Raw genomic sequence first — 17,659 nt, forward strand, 5'->3', positions numbered from 1 at the left:
CGTAGCACGAAACAGGACATTCCCCTCGTCATAAAATAAGTTCAACACAAAAGTAAGTGGGAGAGCGGGTTGGTACACACACCTGCTTTTCCTGTCACAGCCCACAGAAAACTCTCTCATGCCCTTTCCCTCAGAGCCCTGCCTGTTGCGCCAATCGAAGGAGAAGAGCCTCACCTGCTGCATGCCTCGCCTCTCCTGCCACCGCTCAGCTCCTCTGCAGACCGAGTGGAAAGCATCACAGGAGGAATGGTATCTTAAACCCTGTCTTGAAAACTAGGTATCCTCTGGAAACAGAAGTGAAAGCATCACAGGAGGAGTAGTATCTTACGGCCTTTCTTTATACTCGGGTCTCTTCTGCAGACCGAGGAGAGAGCTTCATAGGAGGAGTGGTATCTTAAGCCCTGTCTTTAAAACCAGGTCTCCTCTGCAGACAGGGCAAAGCATCACGGGAGGAGTAGTATCTTACGGCCTTTCTTTATACTCAGGTCTCCTCTGCAGACCAAGGACAGAGAGTATCACAGGAGGAGTAGTATCTTACGGCCTTTCTTTATACTCAGCTCTCCTCTGCAGACCGAGTGGAAAGCATCACAGGAGGACTGGTATCTTAAGCCCTGTCTTGAAAACCAGGTCTCCTCTGGAAACTGAGGTGAAAGCATCACAGGACGAGAAGTATCTTACAGCATTTCTTTAAACCCAGGTCTGCTCTGCAGGCTGAGGGGAGAGCATCACAGGAGTGGTATCTTAAACCCTGTCTTGAAAACCAGGTCTCCTCTGCAGACTGAAGTGAAAGCATCACGGAAGTAGAGGTATCTTACGGCTTTTCTTTATATCCAGGTCTCCTCTGCAGACCAAGGAGAAAGCGTCACAGGAGGAATGGTATCTTAAGTAACTCTGATGCTTTTAATCCAGGTTGTAATGAAGGGTATAAGAACAAACCATGCCATTGCCTAAAATGATGGGGGAGGGGAGCGGAATCCCGCCCCCCCATTGCTGCCAGTTAAAGAAGATGTGAAATAGTGGGGCTGGGCACTGGGCTGTGCTGTGTGTGTGGTGTGTGCAGCACCTTTGACATTTGGCACAAAGGAATGGTGCCCTGCCCTGCCTACCTGCTGCTGCTGCTTCTAAGGAGATGTTATTTCTAGAAAGAAAGAAAAAAGCCTAAAAATGGGGGGGGGGGGGGGGGGAAGGGGTGACCCAAACGTTATAAAACTTGGTGGGCTAAAAAGTGGTAGATGTGCCCTCCATGTGTGGTAATTTTCACCCCTCTAGCCCTAAAACTGAGGGGAAGGGGAGCCTGGGGAAGCCCACCCATAGTGGCCAATGGGTTGAAAATTTTTGTGTTTTTGGACGGTGAAAAACGTCCGTTTGGAAGCCACCCATTTTTGGGAGATGTGCAAAAACAGGGGGCTTACGAATGAAACGAAAAGAAACAGATAGTGATTCTATACAATTGCACAATCTTAAAACAATCTGGAATGACATCCGATTTTATTGGATGAAGTTGATGCATCCTAACAGTGGGCAATACATTTTGCACCTGGGCCTTCTGGCTTTGCCTGAAAATTTCTGGTTGCCTTCCCTCTGGTTGCAAATCAGACTGATCCTACTTCCTTTCTAAAACCAGACAGAAATGTTTTATAATGAAGGGTTTTTTCCCCCTGAACTGTTCCAGTTTCTCCAAGGCAAAATTACTCTTTATATAATGTCACATTAGAGCAGCGTATCAATTACATAAAGTATGAGATAAGCAGATGTAAGCAGATACCCATCCTGAAGTCAACAAGCAGAACTCAAGAAACTGAGACATCAAGCCAAGTTGTTATACAATGTCTGTATTTTCCTTTTTAGTGGCTCTTTTACACAACTTGTGGCCCTTTTTTCTTAAATGTTTAACAAAGTTCAATCAATCTCATAGAAACTTTTTAAAGTACAGTACATTAACCTAAGAAAAGGTGACTGACACACATTCCCATCCGCTTTGAGTACAACAAGATTTCTCTCCGGATTCAAAAGATCATACCTAAGTGCTTAGTTCCAAAATCCTGCTCCACTAAAGCTCATCTCTAGCATGTCAACAGGAAAAATCGGGAAATCCAACTTCGCTTTCTGTTTCTTTCAAGTGTGCACAAGCTACAAAAGTGGTGGACAAAATCCGCATTTACTCAAATGGCAACTGGGCGAGTGATATTTTCTGGCCTTTTAGGAAACCAAAGAGACTGGATGAGGTACTACTGCATCAGCTCTGACATTTCACAGATGGAAATGGAATGTATAGAGGATGCAGACAGGCAACAAGAGGCAAACATGGTAAAAAATGAATAAATGGAGGGGGAAAGTAATTAAAGAAGCAGACACAATACGATTTTAAGCAGAGAAAACCTAGCACCTACGTACTGATTCTGCCCTTTCCTTTGCCTTCTGCTGAGTTAACTTGAGTACAAACTACTGCACTGTTAAGTCCATTTGTAGCACCTGAAATAAACTTAGGACAAGGAAAGCAGTAGGAATAATGGAAGACAGAGAAACCGGGGCATCTGATAAGCAGCTGAGAAAGTGGGGCAGCAGGGGAGTAATGGGAGCTGTTCTTAAAAAACCAAGACACATTGGAAGGCATGATAGAAGCCGGACTTAGCACAGTGGGTTAAACTGCTAAGCTGCAGGAAATCCTGCTGATCGAAAGGTTGTCAGTTCAAGCCCGGGTCAGGATGAACACCCAACCATCAGCCCCAGCTTCTGTTCACCTAGCAGATTGAAAACAGAAATGTGAGTAGATAAATAGATACCGCTTTAAGTGGGGAGGTAATAAAGGCACCATAAGGACATCGGGAGGACGTCTAAGGACAACAAAAGCTCCTTGGCATGTGAAAGATGGAGCGACAGCACCCTGCCCCCTGTGGCCAGAGTTTCCAGCCTCCAGATGCCGGAAATGGAAAAAGATGGGAAAAGTCTTTACCTCTGTCTATGTATTGTCTATTCTTGTTAATGGTATAACGGCATTGAATGTTTGCCATATATGTGTTCTGTAATCGGCCCTGAGTCTCCTTGGGGAGATAGAGCAGAATATAAGTAAAGTATATTATTATTATGTTATGGGGAGGGGGATCTGCCAATATACCTTCTGTTCTGTTACTACTTGTTAAAGTGACTTTTGGTTTTTAAATTATTTCAAGCTCTGGCGTGAGGAATGGGCAAAAGAGATGGGTGAAGAGTTCTAGAAAATTCCTCAGTAGGTCAACCAAAATTCAAACAAAGAAAGTACTGGAATGTATCATATTGAAAGAACAGCACTGGACCCTCCTCCAGGATCTGATTATAAGATTTTAGCTGCTGTTTTTTTAGCCACAGTAGGGATTTTACTCTGGGTGCTTGACTTCTAGATTCTAACAGTTTCCAGAGCAATTGGGTAAATGTTTAACTGTCTGAGACGTGCTGCCTGGCAAAGAATGCAGGTATAGCTGGGGACTTTCTGGGCCTCTGGGGTGGTTTACTGTGGACTGCAAGCTCTGTAATAAATCACCTGCATCCACCAAGTGCCTTTCTAGCTAATAAAATCCCCTCTCAAAAATGTGGCTTGAACTACTCTTGACTATCTTTGAATCTGGTCGATGGTCCTTCAGCAGACCAAACCACCCACGGAATAGATTCCATGCTTCTTTCCAAATTAAGGATAATCCAAGGAAGGATGATTGTAATGAAAGTGATCATTTTCAGGAAACTCAATTCCTTGTCAAAGAGTGGTGATGGGAGCCATGAACAACCTTGGTGATTGCTAAGGGGGCTGTGGTGAGCACAGCGGGTTAAACCGCCAGCTGCAGAAAATCTTGCCAACCAGAAGGTTGGCAGTTCAAGCCGCAGATCAGGGCAAACTTCTGCTGTCAGCCCTAGTTTCTGCTTACTTAGCAGTTAGAAAACAGTAATGTGAGTAGTTCAATAGGTACCACTTTGGCAGGGAGGTAAGAAGGCACCCATGAAGACATGCTGGCAGTTTGATCAAGAAGGCACCCATGGACAAGAAGCTCCTCAGCATGGAAAATGGAACAACAGCACCTCCCCATAGCCAGAGTTGAACACAGCCCCCAGATGCCGGAGATGGAAAAAGATGGGAAGCCTTTACCTCTGTTTGTCTACTGTCTGTCTTTGTTAATTGTATAACAGCATTGCATATTTGCCATATATGTGTTCTGTAATCTGCTCTGAGTACCCTCGGGGAGATAGAGTGGAATATAAATAAATATTATTATTATTATTATTATTATTATTATTGTTGTTGTTGTTGTTCTTTTTTTTAAAAAAAAGTTTTTGCCCCAATCTGACAGCACCTTAACATAAATGGTAGACTGAATGTGGTCCCAGATCCATCAGTCTTGCTTCTTTGCACAGTAGGAATTCTGCCCTCCCATGAAATAAATCAAGGCTGCCCATACATGCAAGAGCTTCATGGGTAAATCCATGTACAAGTGGGGTTCCAGATTGAATTGATGATTTAAGGGGGTGGGATGGGGAGGAATGATGCATGAGACATTTTCCCTCTCAACATTTTAGTGCTCAAATTGGCCAATACTTCCAATGGTTTTTTCCCATCCAACAAACAAGATGCTGAACTGAGAAAAAGACGGCAATTTCCATGTGCACACGTGTACAGACACACGCACAGACAACGTAAACTTTTGTAGGTTTCTCATAGTTTATCATTAAAGTCTGTCCCTGTCAAAAGCAAACACATCACAGACTTTGCAAGCTGCCAAATACAACTTTTGCAACAAAAAGACGCCGCACTTCTGAGAGGGTGTGTATGTTTTTTTTCCTAAAAGTGGGCAGAAAATCCTCACTTCCAACGGCTGTCAGTTCCTTCTGTGTCGACGTTCTCGATGTGTCCTCTGTTTCTGGCGGGCCACTAAGCTGCAGGAAGCATCAGGACTAAGGAGTCACTTCTGAAACCATGCTACATCTTGTTTAGGAAGGCTATTGCAAACATATTTCTACAACATATACAACAGCACACAACACTTTGTTTTCCCTGTGTTATATTCAAAACAAAGCTCTCAAAACATACCACCAGAACTAAATGACGGACGCAGGATGGCATCGCAGCTTCCCGATTTAGAGTCTTCATGGACTGTAAGACAAGTCTCTGCAAAAGTTTTATGAATGCGATGTCTTAGAGACAAACCGAGGAGAGAGCAAGGCACCCCTCGGGCGATCAAGTTTAGCAAAAATTTGGTCAGTCTCATAGTGCTTCTCAATGGCTTTGATCAAGGAGCCTGGGTTATATCTTTGAATTTTAATTTTTTTTAATCTCATCCAGTGGCAAACTACAAGACTTTCAGTGGACATTTAATGACACAACTGATACAGTTTATAGCTATCTTTTAATATCAAAGCAGCTTGAGCTGTTAATAAATTCCAAAGTTTCCTTTTATTAAAATATCTAAAAGAGGTCTATAAATATTATTTTAATATTTTTTTTCTTCTAAAAGTGTTCCCAGTTTTTTTAAAACGTTTGTTTTCACATTTAAACCAAAAAATGAAGTCCATTTCATCTTCCCATCAGCCACTAAGAAAAAAGGAGCAACAGGGTAGCGACGGATCACTTTCCTTCAACAAAAATGGAGATGATTTGTCTCCTCCTTAGTATGTGAAGAAACTAATAAAATATATATGTGTGTGTGTGTATATATATATATTTATAGAGATCTATTTCAATATACACTGGACTCCCTGCTTCGTCAGCCTGTTCCGCTGAGTTTAGGGTCAAAATGTGAGTGCTTGTGTGTTTGTGTGGTTTCTTAACATCTTTTTTACCTCTCAAAATTCCCACTCTAGGGTCTCCTCGCGGTTGGCTGCCCTCTCCAGCCGATGGATGATGCTGTTGAGGTTGGCCATCTTCTCATGCCGTCGCTGGATGTTTGTACTTGCTTTGGTGTTGGGGGGTGCGGCGCCTGTTCCGGTGGGAAGGCTCTCACTCTGTGCTTTGGCAGTGGCGCTTAGGGACAACGGGGAGAGAGGAGCTGAGGCGGAGGGGATGGGAGAGATGGACATCAGGAGGCCAGGGGAAGAGGCCGCAGACAGGGAGTTCAGGGACCCCTCTAAGCTGCCCCGGGAAGACTCTGAAGATGACTTAAAGCTCAGCGGGTCTGAGTCAAGCTGCTTGCCAGCACCGGACTCCATAGGGTTATGCACAGAGGAATAACCGGCAGGCCTGGATATGTGTGTTTTGCCCCAGATGAGACTAGGCCCCTCCAGATCTTCTGTCCATGCCGCCTCCACCTGCTCTTCTTTAAGACTGGGCCCAGGCTCCATTTCCCCATCGGAGCCACAAGGCTCATGGGGACTTGAACAGTTATCCTTTTCACCCACCTCTGGCTGCTCCTCCTTGATTTGGACCACCGACTTGCTCTCTCCTTGGCACTCCGCATCTCTGAAAGTGGGTTTCCGGGACTCGCCTTCGGAGGCAGGACATGGGGGCTCGGGACCCTTCAGAAGGCTGCCTCCTGGGGTTGCGCTCTGCTCCAGATCCATGTCGTCCTGCGCCCCTTCCAGCAGCATCTCCCGGCGCATTCGGGACCTGGCAAAGAAAAAGTGAGCAAGTGCAGCTAACTCAAACAGATTCCAAAACATTGGCAAGAAAGTCACTCAGTGTGATCAAGAGCAGGGCTTCTTTAGCTTTTTCCACTCACAATTCCTTACCGCCTGAGAAATGTTTACATGACCCCAGGTATATAGGTGTATAAAATAAGTATAAAATCAAACATTTACTGATAATAAATCAGCTTTTGCAAGGCTTGCTCAACAGTCTGAGTTTCCTGGAGCATAGCTGAAGCATATTCTGCCGATTCCTCTGTAAACTAGATATGTGCGCAAAATTTGTTCCTACCATTTCTACCATTTCTTTTGTGTCTTCCATTTATTCGGAAGTATGAAACAGGAAGCCCCCTTCCCACACGAAAATCTGCTCAACACAAAAGCTTGCTTTCGTGTGCTTCTGAACTTGCCTCTTTGCCTTGGAAAGAGTGTGTGCATGCAGGCAGGCAGTCCCAGATAATGGCTGCAGGCACTCCCTGGGCCTGCCTGCATGCCCCACCACACACACACACACACTGAGAGTATGATGGGGCATGTGGGGCAGGAAGTGCAGGCAGGCCCAGTGTGCGCCTGCAGTTGAGCGCCCCTTACTCTAGAGTAAGAGGCACTCAGCTGTAGGCACTGGCAGGTGTGTACGCTTTCTAGGCCTGTCTGCACGCCCAGCAACACATGCACTCTCTTTCTAAGGAGAGTGCATGTGTGGCAGGACATGCAGGCAGGCCTGGAAGACACGCACCTGCCAGTGCTTACAGCCGAGCATCTCTTACTCTAGAGTAGAAACAGCAGGTGCCAGATAAGAAGAACTCACCCCAGGAAGGGGAACCAGTGGGTGGGAAGCCCCCCCCACCCACAATGGTCCAATTTTTGGGCCCTGAAACTAAAGAACCAAAAACAACCCTCTCAATTTCTGGAGGTGTACAAAAAATGGATTGGGTCCCCCAACGAAAGCCAGGACACGAAACAGGACAAGGTTTCCCCTGAATCCAAATGTCTACTGTAAACCCAGCATTATGTTCCTAACTGATTTTTGTGTAAATGAGTGGCATTCAGAAAACTTTTCCTGCTGCCAATTTTTTCACAACACCAACATTGAGCTAAGAGGACCTCATTTGGGGTCAGGATCCACAGTTTAAGGAGCAATGATCTAGAGGACAGAACACTAAAGATATTTGTTTCAACCTCTGCTACTGAACTTCTTATACAGGCATAGATCAATCTCTCTCAGGCTGGATCTACACTGCCATATAATCCAGCTTCCGATCCCAAATTATCTGATTTGAACTGGATTATATGAGTCTACGCTGCCATATAATCCAAAGCAGATAATCTGGCATCATAAAAGGGATCATATGGCAGTGTAGATGGATTATATGAATGTACACTGCCACAAGAATGGCCATCAGACTGGAAAAAATCAACTTATATCCCCATACCAAAAAAGGGAAATGCGAAAGACTGCTCCAACTTCCGTACAGTGGCCCTTATTTCTCATGCCAGTAAGGTAATGCTCAAGATCCTGCAAGGAAGACTCCAGCAATACATGGAGCGAGAGTTGCCAGATGTTCAAGCTGGGTTTAGAAAAGGCAGAGGAACGAGAGACCAGATTGCCAATATCCGCTGGATAATGGAGAAAGGCAGGGAGTTTCAGAAAAACATCTACTTCTGCTTCATTGACTATTCTAAAGCCTTTGACTGTGTGGATCATAATAAATTGTGGCAAGTTCTTGGTGGGATGGGCATCCCAAGCCACCTTGTCTCTCTCCTGAGGAATCTGTACAAGGACCAAGTAGCAACAGTCAGAACTGACCACGGAACAACAGACTGGTTCAAGATTGGGAAAGGTGTACGGCAAGGCTGCATCCTCTCACCCAACCTTTTTAACCTGTATGCAGAACACATCATGCGATGTGCGGGGCTGGATGAATGCAAAGCTGGGGTGAAAATTGCTGGAAGAAACATTAACAACCTCAGATATGCAGATGACACCACTCTGATGGCCGAAAGCGAGGAGGAGCTGAGGAGCCTTCTAATCAAGGTGAAAGAAGAAAGCGCAAAAGCCGGGTTGCAGCTAAATGTCAAAAAAACCAAGATTATGGCAACAAGAATGATTGACAACTGGAAAATAGAGGGAGAAACCGTGGAGGCCGTGACAGACTTTGTATTTCTAGGTGCAAAGATTACTGCAGATGCAGACTGTAGCCAGGAAATCAGAAGGCGCTTACTTCTTGGGAGGAGAGCAATGTCCAGTCTCGATAAAATAGTGAAGAGTAGAGACATCAGACTTGCAACAAAGATCCGCCTAGTCAAAGCCATGGTCTTCCCTGTAGTCACCTACGGATGTGAGAGCTGGACCTTAGGGAAGGCTGAGCGGAGGAAGATCGATGCTTTTGAGCTGTGGTGTTGGAGGAAAGTGCTGAGAGTGCCTTGGACTGCGAGAAGATCCAACCAGTCCATCCTCCAGGAAATAAAGCCCGACTGCTCACTGGAGGGAAAGATACTAGAGACAAAGCTGAAGTACTTTGGCCACATCATGAGGAGACAGGAAAGCCTAGAGAAGACAATTATGCTGGGGAAAGTGGAAGGCAAAAGGAAGAGGGGCCGACCAAGGGCAAGATGGATGGATGGCATCCTTGAAGTGACTGGACTGACCTTGAGGGAGCTGGGGGTGGTAACGGCCGACAGGGAGCTCTGGCGTAGGCTGGTCCATGAGGTCACGAGGAGTCGGAGACGACTGAACGAATGAACAACACTGCCACATAATCCAGTTCGATCTGCATTATAATGGCAGTGTAGATGGGGCCTAAATTAGGAGAACCCAAGTCATTTGTTATGTCAACTTCACAGGGTGTCGTTCTATTTCTAGATAAAATTCAGAGTGCTGGTTATGATCTACAAATAACCTAGGTTCAAGTTTCCCAAGGAACCTTTATCTTCCCATACAAGTCTCCCTGGTTTTTTAAGACCTTTTGGTCAAGTTCTGCCTTCAGTCCAAGTGTTCGGAGAAAAGACAGAATTAAACAGACAAACATAAACAATGCTAACAAAACAAAATCCTGGTGAAAACCTGAAAATGGAAAGGAAGTGGGGAGGGGCCAGCCACAACTCTGACCCATCCATTACCTGTAATTATGGAACCAGTTGATCACCGTGTTGGTCTTAAGGTTCAGCTGGAAAGACAGCAACTCAATGGTTTGTTGCGAAGGGTAGGGTTCCAACTGGTAAGCCTTTTTCAGGGCCTCCTTCTCTTCGGGAGCCAGGACGACCCTTGGCTTCTTAATCTGCAGGAGGCTGAGATCTTGGGTCTGGGGGCTGGGGCTGGGGCAGGTGGAGTTAGCGTTGGGGGACTCACTGTCAGAGCCAGCGCTGATCAGTCCATAGCGGCGCTTCAAATACGCTGGAGGAAGAAGAGACGGAAACAAGAGTGCCCAGGTCTGGTGTGAAGGAATCCATTGTCATGCACAATAAAGAGAACCCATTTCCTAATGCAGGCCAACTCTTGGGTCCTGCTTTAGGAAGCGCAGACCTGTGAATGAATGCAGATCCTCTACCTCACCTTTTTTCTCCAGTTTCTTCATGTCCCGCAGCTTGTTGATGTTGTGCGGATCATTCAGCCAGAGCTGCATTCGGACAAAGGGCTCCCGCCCTTTCAGGCTCAGCTTGTGCCAGGGCTTGGGCCTTGACAGCAGGTCAGAGACAGAGCCCTGGGTCAGGCCCAGGATACTTTCTCCAAAAAGCCGCTGACCTGATGGGAGAGATCAACCAAAAGCCGAAGCTGTAGTGTGTTTTGAGCAAAGAGATAAGAGGCATCAATAACATCTTTGAGGGACGGTTCTGACGCATCTGTTCAGACAGAGGCAACAACAGATATTTCAGAGGATATTACATGTACCCCAACATGTAGATGCATCCTCCTTGTTCTGAGTAGCCCTTATGCTAAAAACCTATGAAAACACTATGCTAAGGAAACACTATGCTAAGGAAAAGGAAGATTTTGTGATCGATGTAAATTCAGCAGCTGTGAATGTTTTAACCGTATTGTACCCCACTTCAAGCCGTAAGGAGAGATGGGTATTATTGTTATTGTTGTTGTTGTTGTTATTATTATTATTATTATTATTATTATTATTATTATTATTCTCATTCTTCTTCTAGCACAGTGGTTCTCAACCTGTGGGTCCCCAGATGTTTTGGCCTTCAACTTCCAGAAATCCTAACAGCTAGTACATTGGCTAGGATTTCTGAGAATCATAGGACAAAACACCTAAAACAGAAGAACGGCCTGCCTCAGGGGAGTGTGCTTGCTCCATCAACATTTTCACAAATAATCATGTGATTGTGCCATCACCACTCAAGCAGGGAGCATTGAAATGGCTGAACAGAAGCTCCCTAAAGCTCTAGGTGATCTTACTGCCTATAGGGAAAACCAGCTGATTCCTAATTTATCTAAAACGCAGACATGTGCTTTTCATCTTAAGAACAGACAAGCATCTTGAGCTCTGGAAAGGAATCCCACTGGACCATTTCAGCACATTAAAATACCTGGGAGTCACTCTGGACTGAGTTCTGACTTATAAGACGAACTGCTTAACTATCAAACAAAAAGCAGGTGCTAGAAATAACATCATACGAAAGCTGACTGGCACAACCTGGGAACCACAACCTCACACAATGAAGACATTGGCCCTTGTGCTTTGCTGCTGAATACACATGCCCAGTGTGGAATATGTCTCACTACATTAAAACAGTGGATGTGGCTCTTAATGAGACATGCCGCATTATCACAGGATGTCTACGCCCTACACCGCTGGAGAAATTACACTGTTTAGCCAGTATTGCACTACCTGACATCTGTTGGAAAGTAGAAGCCTGTAATGAAAGGAGCAAGGCTGTGATATCTCTGATCCATCCTCTGTTCAGATATCAGCCAGCATGCCAACACCTTAAATCAAGAAATAGCTTCCTAAGATCTACAGAGATACTTGCAGGAACACCTCAGCAAGTGAGAGTCCAAAAGCTAAAGCTTGGGACCTTAATCAGTAGCTGAGACCGGATGAGAAACTTCCTCCTGGGCACACAGAAGACTTGGAAGGCGCTGAACAGACTACACTCTGGCACCACAAGATGCAGAGCCAATCTTAGGGAATGGGGCTACAAAGTGGAGTCCACAACATGCGAGTGTGTAGAAAAGCAAACCACAGACCACTTACTATAATGCAGCCCGAGCCCTGCCACATGCACAATGGAGGACCTTCTTACAGCGACACCATAGGCAATCCAAGTGGACAGCTTCTGGTCAAAAGACATTTAGTATAATGCCAAGTTTTTAACTTTGTTTGTGGTTTCTCTATACATTATAACTGTATTCTCAATTCGCTCCTGGCACAATAAATACATACATAATAATGGCAAAAGAAGGCTCTCCATGGACAGTTCCTGGGAAAAATTGACAGCCAAATTGACAAAGAAAAAACATGGCTGTGGCTCACAAATGGAACTTTGAAAAAGGAGACAAAGGAGGGCCTGATTCTGGCAGCCCAAGAACAAGTCATTAGGACAAATGCCATCAGAGTCAGAATTGAAATGTCGTCAACAAATCCCAAATGTAGACTCTGCAAGGAAGCAGATGAAACACTAGATCGAATCCTCAGCTGCTGCAAGAAGATCGCGCAGACAGACTAAGCAGAGGCATAACACCATTGCTCAGATGATTAATTGGAACTTGTGCCACAAATACCATCTGCCTGCAACAAAGAACTGGTGGGATCACAAGTCTGAAAAAGTTACAGAAAATGAACACCTCAAACTACTCTGGGACTTCCGAATTCAGACTGACAGAGTTTTGGAGCACAATACTCCTGACCTCATGATCGTGTTAAAAAACAGAGTGTGGATCATCGATGTTGCAATCCCAGGCGACAGCAGGATTGAAGAGAAACAACTGGAAAAGCTGACACGATATGAGGATTTAAAGATCAAATTGCAAAGACTCTGGCACAAACCAGTAAAGGTGGTCCCAATGGTGATTGGCACACTGGGTGCAGTGCCTAAAGACCTTGGCCTGCACTTAAACACAATCGGCGCTGACAAGATTGCCGGCTGCCAGCTGCAAAAGGCCACCCTACTGGGATCTGCACACATTATTCGCCGATACAACACAGTCCTAGACACTTGGGAAGTGTCTGATGTGTGATCCAATACAACAGCCAGCAGAGTGATCTTGTTTGCTGTGGACTCATCTTGATGTGTTTCAAATTATTATTATTATTATTATTATTATTATTACTTTTTTGCATAATAGTACCAGTGTTGCTTTTCACATGGAGGAAAGCAACCTGCAGAAAACTCCACCACACTCTGGGGCAGAGTTCCGCTGCAGTGTAGACTCAGATAATCTAGTTCAAATCAGAAAATGTGGATTGACTACTTTGATAATCTGGATGATATGGCCTTAGACAACCATGTATTGCTCAAGCCCTTGTATTTGCAAGGTCTGGAAACTTACTTTTTAAAAAAGTCAAAGAAAATTTCCTTTTTTAAAAAAGAAAATACATTTCTCAAAGGCTAAAATAATCTCTGCTTCTGTGGAAACAAGTCCTTTTTCTAATGTTCTGTCAGGAACCTGGTGGTAATATGCTGCAGGTTGTTATAAGCCAGATCAGGAGTGACCTCAAAACAGGCCCTGGAGTAACTCTTTCCTTGCCCTGGCATTTGAGACGCAGAGCCAGCAGTCGGTACTTCTTTCCTTACAATTGTCGAGGATGTGTTGCCACAAACTCCACATCAGGACATTGTTTCAAAGCAACCAAGCTCACTCATCAGGTGGGCATCCATACCAAGGTTGTTGTCCGTTAAGACCTCCTTGACCTTCTTGGTGATGGAATAGGTGTCCAGTTCAGGCGACATAGCCACAATCTCCTGGATGCCCAGCGGAGCCTGGCTGTTGGGGCCTATCCTGGTGCCGAGCAAGGAGCCCGGCTGGCCCTCCGGGTGCTGGTTTTCCTTGCTGCTTTCCAAGGCGAGGCGCAGGGGCTCCAGGGGACTTTTCTCTTGTTCAGAGAGACTGGGTGACGGGGAAGGAGAAGACTGGACCTCCCCAGGACTGTCTGTAGAAGAAACACACAAACAAATAGAGAAAGGGAAGAAACCAGGTGAAATACACTCTGACCCAGGCTTGTCAAACTCATTTCCGTGGAGGGCCACATCAGCCTTATGGCTGCATTCAAAGGGCACTTGAATCCATGTATGGAGAACGTGTGGAGACAGAAGGCGAACTATAATTCTACCCAGTTCGGATCCTCAGATATTACTGAACAACAACTCCCATCACTTTTGATTATCCACCAGGTGGATTGGGGATCATGAGAATTGAAACCCAACAGCTCTTGTGGCTCTGTGGTTAGGGAAAGGTGAAAAGACATTTTAAAGCCAGGCATCCTATCCACAAGCCTTGTATCTAAATCCAAACCTCACTCTCCTGACTAAGGAGAACAAACTGCAGCCTTCCAGATGTGACTATATCTCAACTCCCATCATGATGATGTCTAATGATGGAGTTGGGAGTCCAGCATCTGGAGAGCCTTGAGTTTGATACATCTACTCTAACCCAGTATTTCTTAAACTCTGCTCCTCTAGGTGTTTTGGACTCCCACAATTCTTAACAGCTGGAAAGCTGACTGGGATTTCTGGGAGCATCCAAAACACCTGGAGGAGCAGAGTTTGAGAAACATTGCTAAACCCATACCAGAAAAATAAGACACTAGCAATATGGAGGGTGACTTGTCATGGACATGCACAATAAAGACTTCCAAAATAAATAAAATAGAAAAATGTCACCAAGGTAGTTTTTAAAAGAAGTAGCACACTGTTTTTCACGAATATGACTTAATTAAAAGGATAAACAGGTCATTAAACAACAGATTGAAGAATTCTTTTTATTTAACAGACAACCACAAATAAAAGAAGAGATTATATGGGATGCGTTTAAAGCAACCATAAGGGGAACGTGTATTTCACTGGAAATAGGAATCAATAGAAAAGAAAAGTATACATTTGAGAAAACAAGATCAGAGGTAGAGGATGCATTCCTACGTTTCCAAAAAAATCCATCAGTTAAAAATAAAGCAAACTGGAAAGAGAAAAAACAGCAACTGGAGGACTTAGATAAAATAGACACCACAAAAAAATACCTATGGGTTAGAAATGATTATCAAATTAACTCAATTAATAATTCGAAAAGACTGGCTAGAGCCCTAAAATCAAAACAAGCTAGAAGCAGAATACTCAAGCGAAAAGATGATAGAGGACATCTGAGATCATCAGATAAGGAAATTAGGGAGATTATGGCTAGCTACTATGAAAAACTTTACAAAGCCAAAGAATTAATCAAACAAGATGGCCTCTTGGAAAAATTCATAAGTCCACAGTTACAAACCAATCTAAATAGCACAATAACCAACTCAGAAATTGAAAAAGTGATAGAAAGCCTAAAAGCAAACTCATCACCTGGGCCAGATGGCTTCACAACAAACTTCTATAAAATATTCAAAGAGGAAATTACTCCGAACCTATTTATACTATTTAATGAAATAATGGAGAGGCAAAAAGTGCCAAATTCCTGGAAATCCTACGAAATTCATACAATTCTAAAACCAAATAAGGATGAAACTGATCCCAACTCTTATAGACCAATAACCCTTTGCAATGGGGACTACAAAATATTTACTAAAATTTTAGCAAACAGAATGAAGGACATAATACCGGAAATAATTCATGACGATCAATACGGATTTATAAAAAACAGGAAATTAGCGGACCCTATAAGGAATATATTGAACATTTTGAACCATGCCACAGAAAGAAAATCCAAATTACTTATATTAAAATTAGACTTTTGCAAAGCATTTGACTCATTAGATCACAAATATTTGAACAGACTATGTGAGGAAAGTAATATGGGGGCGAAAGTGTGTAAGGTAATAAAAGAACTATATAGGGGAAATAAATCAACCATCTCAGTAAACGGGGCACACAATAGGCAAATAGATATCAAGAGGGGAACCAAGCAGGGATGCCCCGTTTCTCCAGCCCTATTTTCATTGGCCATTGAACCACTAGCAAATTCAGTTAGGAACAATCCGGTCATTAAAGGATATAAGGTGGGCAAGGAAGACATCAAGATTAATCTGTATGCTGATGATGTTATGATAATTTTAGGGGAGGTGGAGGAGTCATTACAATCAATAGTTAAAATAGTTAAAAATTTTGGAAAAACTTCGGGCCTTACAATTAATTTTGAAAAATCAGAGATACTACACAAAAATTTATCATGGGAAAAAACTCAAAAAGATTCAAAATATTGTGGGAGTTAAATTGGGGGGGGGGGGGAGAGATGAAATATCTGGGGGTAAATATACCAAAAAATCTCAATAATATCATACCAATGAATTTTAATTGTCTATGGAAAAATATAAGCAAACAAATTAACATATAGGGAAAGAAATTCTGAGACATATCCACAAGGTTAAAAATTTATAAGATGATTTTGCCCAAATTCCTATTTTTGTTCCAAACTCTCCCAGTGAATATCCCTAACAAATTGCTGAATAAATGGGATAACTCTATTAAAAATGGGTAGTGGGAGGAAACAAAAACAGAATTGCCAACTTTTTATATTATAGTAAACAAGAAATGGGTGGATGGGGGGCTCCCTCTTTGGGAATATATTATGAGGCAAGTCAGCTGGCAAGATTATTAGAATTTGAATTGGAAGGGACGAAAAGATGGGTGCAAATAGAAAAGGAAGCAAACAGTTGGCAAAGGGGAACGTATATGGGAGAGAGAATAGACAGAAAAGACTTAAAGAACTTTAAAGTCGGCCCATGCTTAACAACGTTGTTAATTTGGAAAAAATGGCAAAATAAATTACAAATAAACAAAATCAACTCTTTCCCATTAGAAACCTTGGAAAATAAGGACAAGACATTCAGGAATCTAATTAGGGCACTTAAGGAAAATGGAATCAAAAGGATAGGGGACCTCATGGAACCCAATGGAGAAATAATAAAGTGGGATAAGATAAAAGATAAATGTGGTCAAGGAAACTGGATAGAATGGTTAGGCCTGTCCAGTAAAGCTCAGGCCATGAAAAGAAGAGAAGTAACAGAAATCCCACTTGACAGAATAATTAAAAGGAAAGTAGAAATAGACAAAGGGATTATCCGGCTACTGTATGAGGAATTAATCACCTTAACTTACAAAACAAAAACAACACTAATAGAAAATTGGAAACAAGAGGAACACTTCAGTGAGAAATTAATTGGGTCTTGGATTGACAATATTCATAAAATTAAACATATGAGGATTAAGGAAACCCAAAGGAAAATGATCTCCAAATGGTACAGAACCCCCACCCAATTAGCACACATTATGGGAAATATCTCAAACAAATGTTGGCACAAGTGTGGGGATCGGTTCATTCTCCCACATGTGGTGGGATTGTAGAAAAATCTAGAACTATTATGGTAAAATAAGGACGGTAATGGAAGACATGATAGGGAAAGAATTAATGTGGGATAAAGCCAGGTTCATGTCCCTCACCATAAAGGTAAAGGAAGATAACAATAATTGGACAGAAATCCTAAAATATATGACAGCCGCAATACAGGCCACGATAGCCCGGGGATGGAGAGACGATACAAAATGGGGTTTGGAAACCTGGTGGGCCTATCTATCAGAATATATAATTAATGATTTTATCAATCAAAGGAAAAACAAGTATATAAATAATCAAATAGAACAAGATTGGTTTAGGAAATGGTCTGTGTTAATAGACAAAATAGACGGAGACAATAGATACAACATTTTGAACCAGGCTTTCCACACAGTTAAATTGATGCAATGACAAGATTTAGAATTGCTTTTCCATAACTAAGGAAGGTACAGTAGGTCATTTAAGGAATGCTTACTTTTGGAATAAGTCCTATACGGCAAAATTTTGTTGATTGTTGGGATGTATCAACATAAATAAATAATTTTTAAAAAGACCAATACGACACATAAGGAGGGATGAAGACTGGTG

The 17,659-nt window shown here is 43.2% G+C and overlaps 1 protein-coding gene across 15 annotated transcripts in view; it reads right to left on the bottom strand.

Annotated features, from left to right (window-relative positions):
* Positions 1 to 4,293: 4,293 nt before the first annotated feature.
* The window catches only part of CUX2 (cut like homeobox 2), a 199,329-nt gene continuing 185,963 nt past the window's right edge, over positions 4,294 to 17,659 (bottom strand). For 14 of the 15 annotated variants that reach the window (XM_060786034.2, XM_060786028.2, XM_060786033.2 and 11 more), the window contains 4 exons: positions 13,416 to 13,685; positions 10,136 to 10,324; positions 9,703 to 9,976; positions 4,294 to 6,565 (listed from right to left, as the gene is read on the bottom strand). In XM_060786034.2, coding sequence (XP_060642017.2) covers positions 5,806 to 6,565; positions 9,703 to 9,976; positions 10,136 to 10,324; positions 13,416 to 13,685 — 1,493 coding nt within the window. In that variant the 3' untranslated portion in view covers positions 4,294 to 5,805. The remainder of the gene's footprint in view (positions 6,566 to 9,702; positions 9,977 to 10,135; positions 10,325 to 13,415; positions 13,686 to 17,659) is intronic. The other variant, XM_067473088.1, reaches the window with a different exon arrangement.

This window comes from Anolis sagrei, chromosome X (assembly GCF_037176765.1).
Source record: "Anolis sagrei isolate rAnoSag1 chromosome X, rAnoSag1.mat, whole genome shotgun sequence".
Taxonomy (NCBI): Eukaryota; Metazoa; Chordata; class Lepidosauria; order Squamata; family Dactyloidae; genus Anolis; species Anolis sagrei.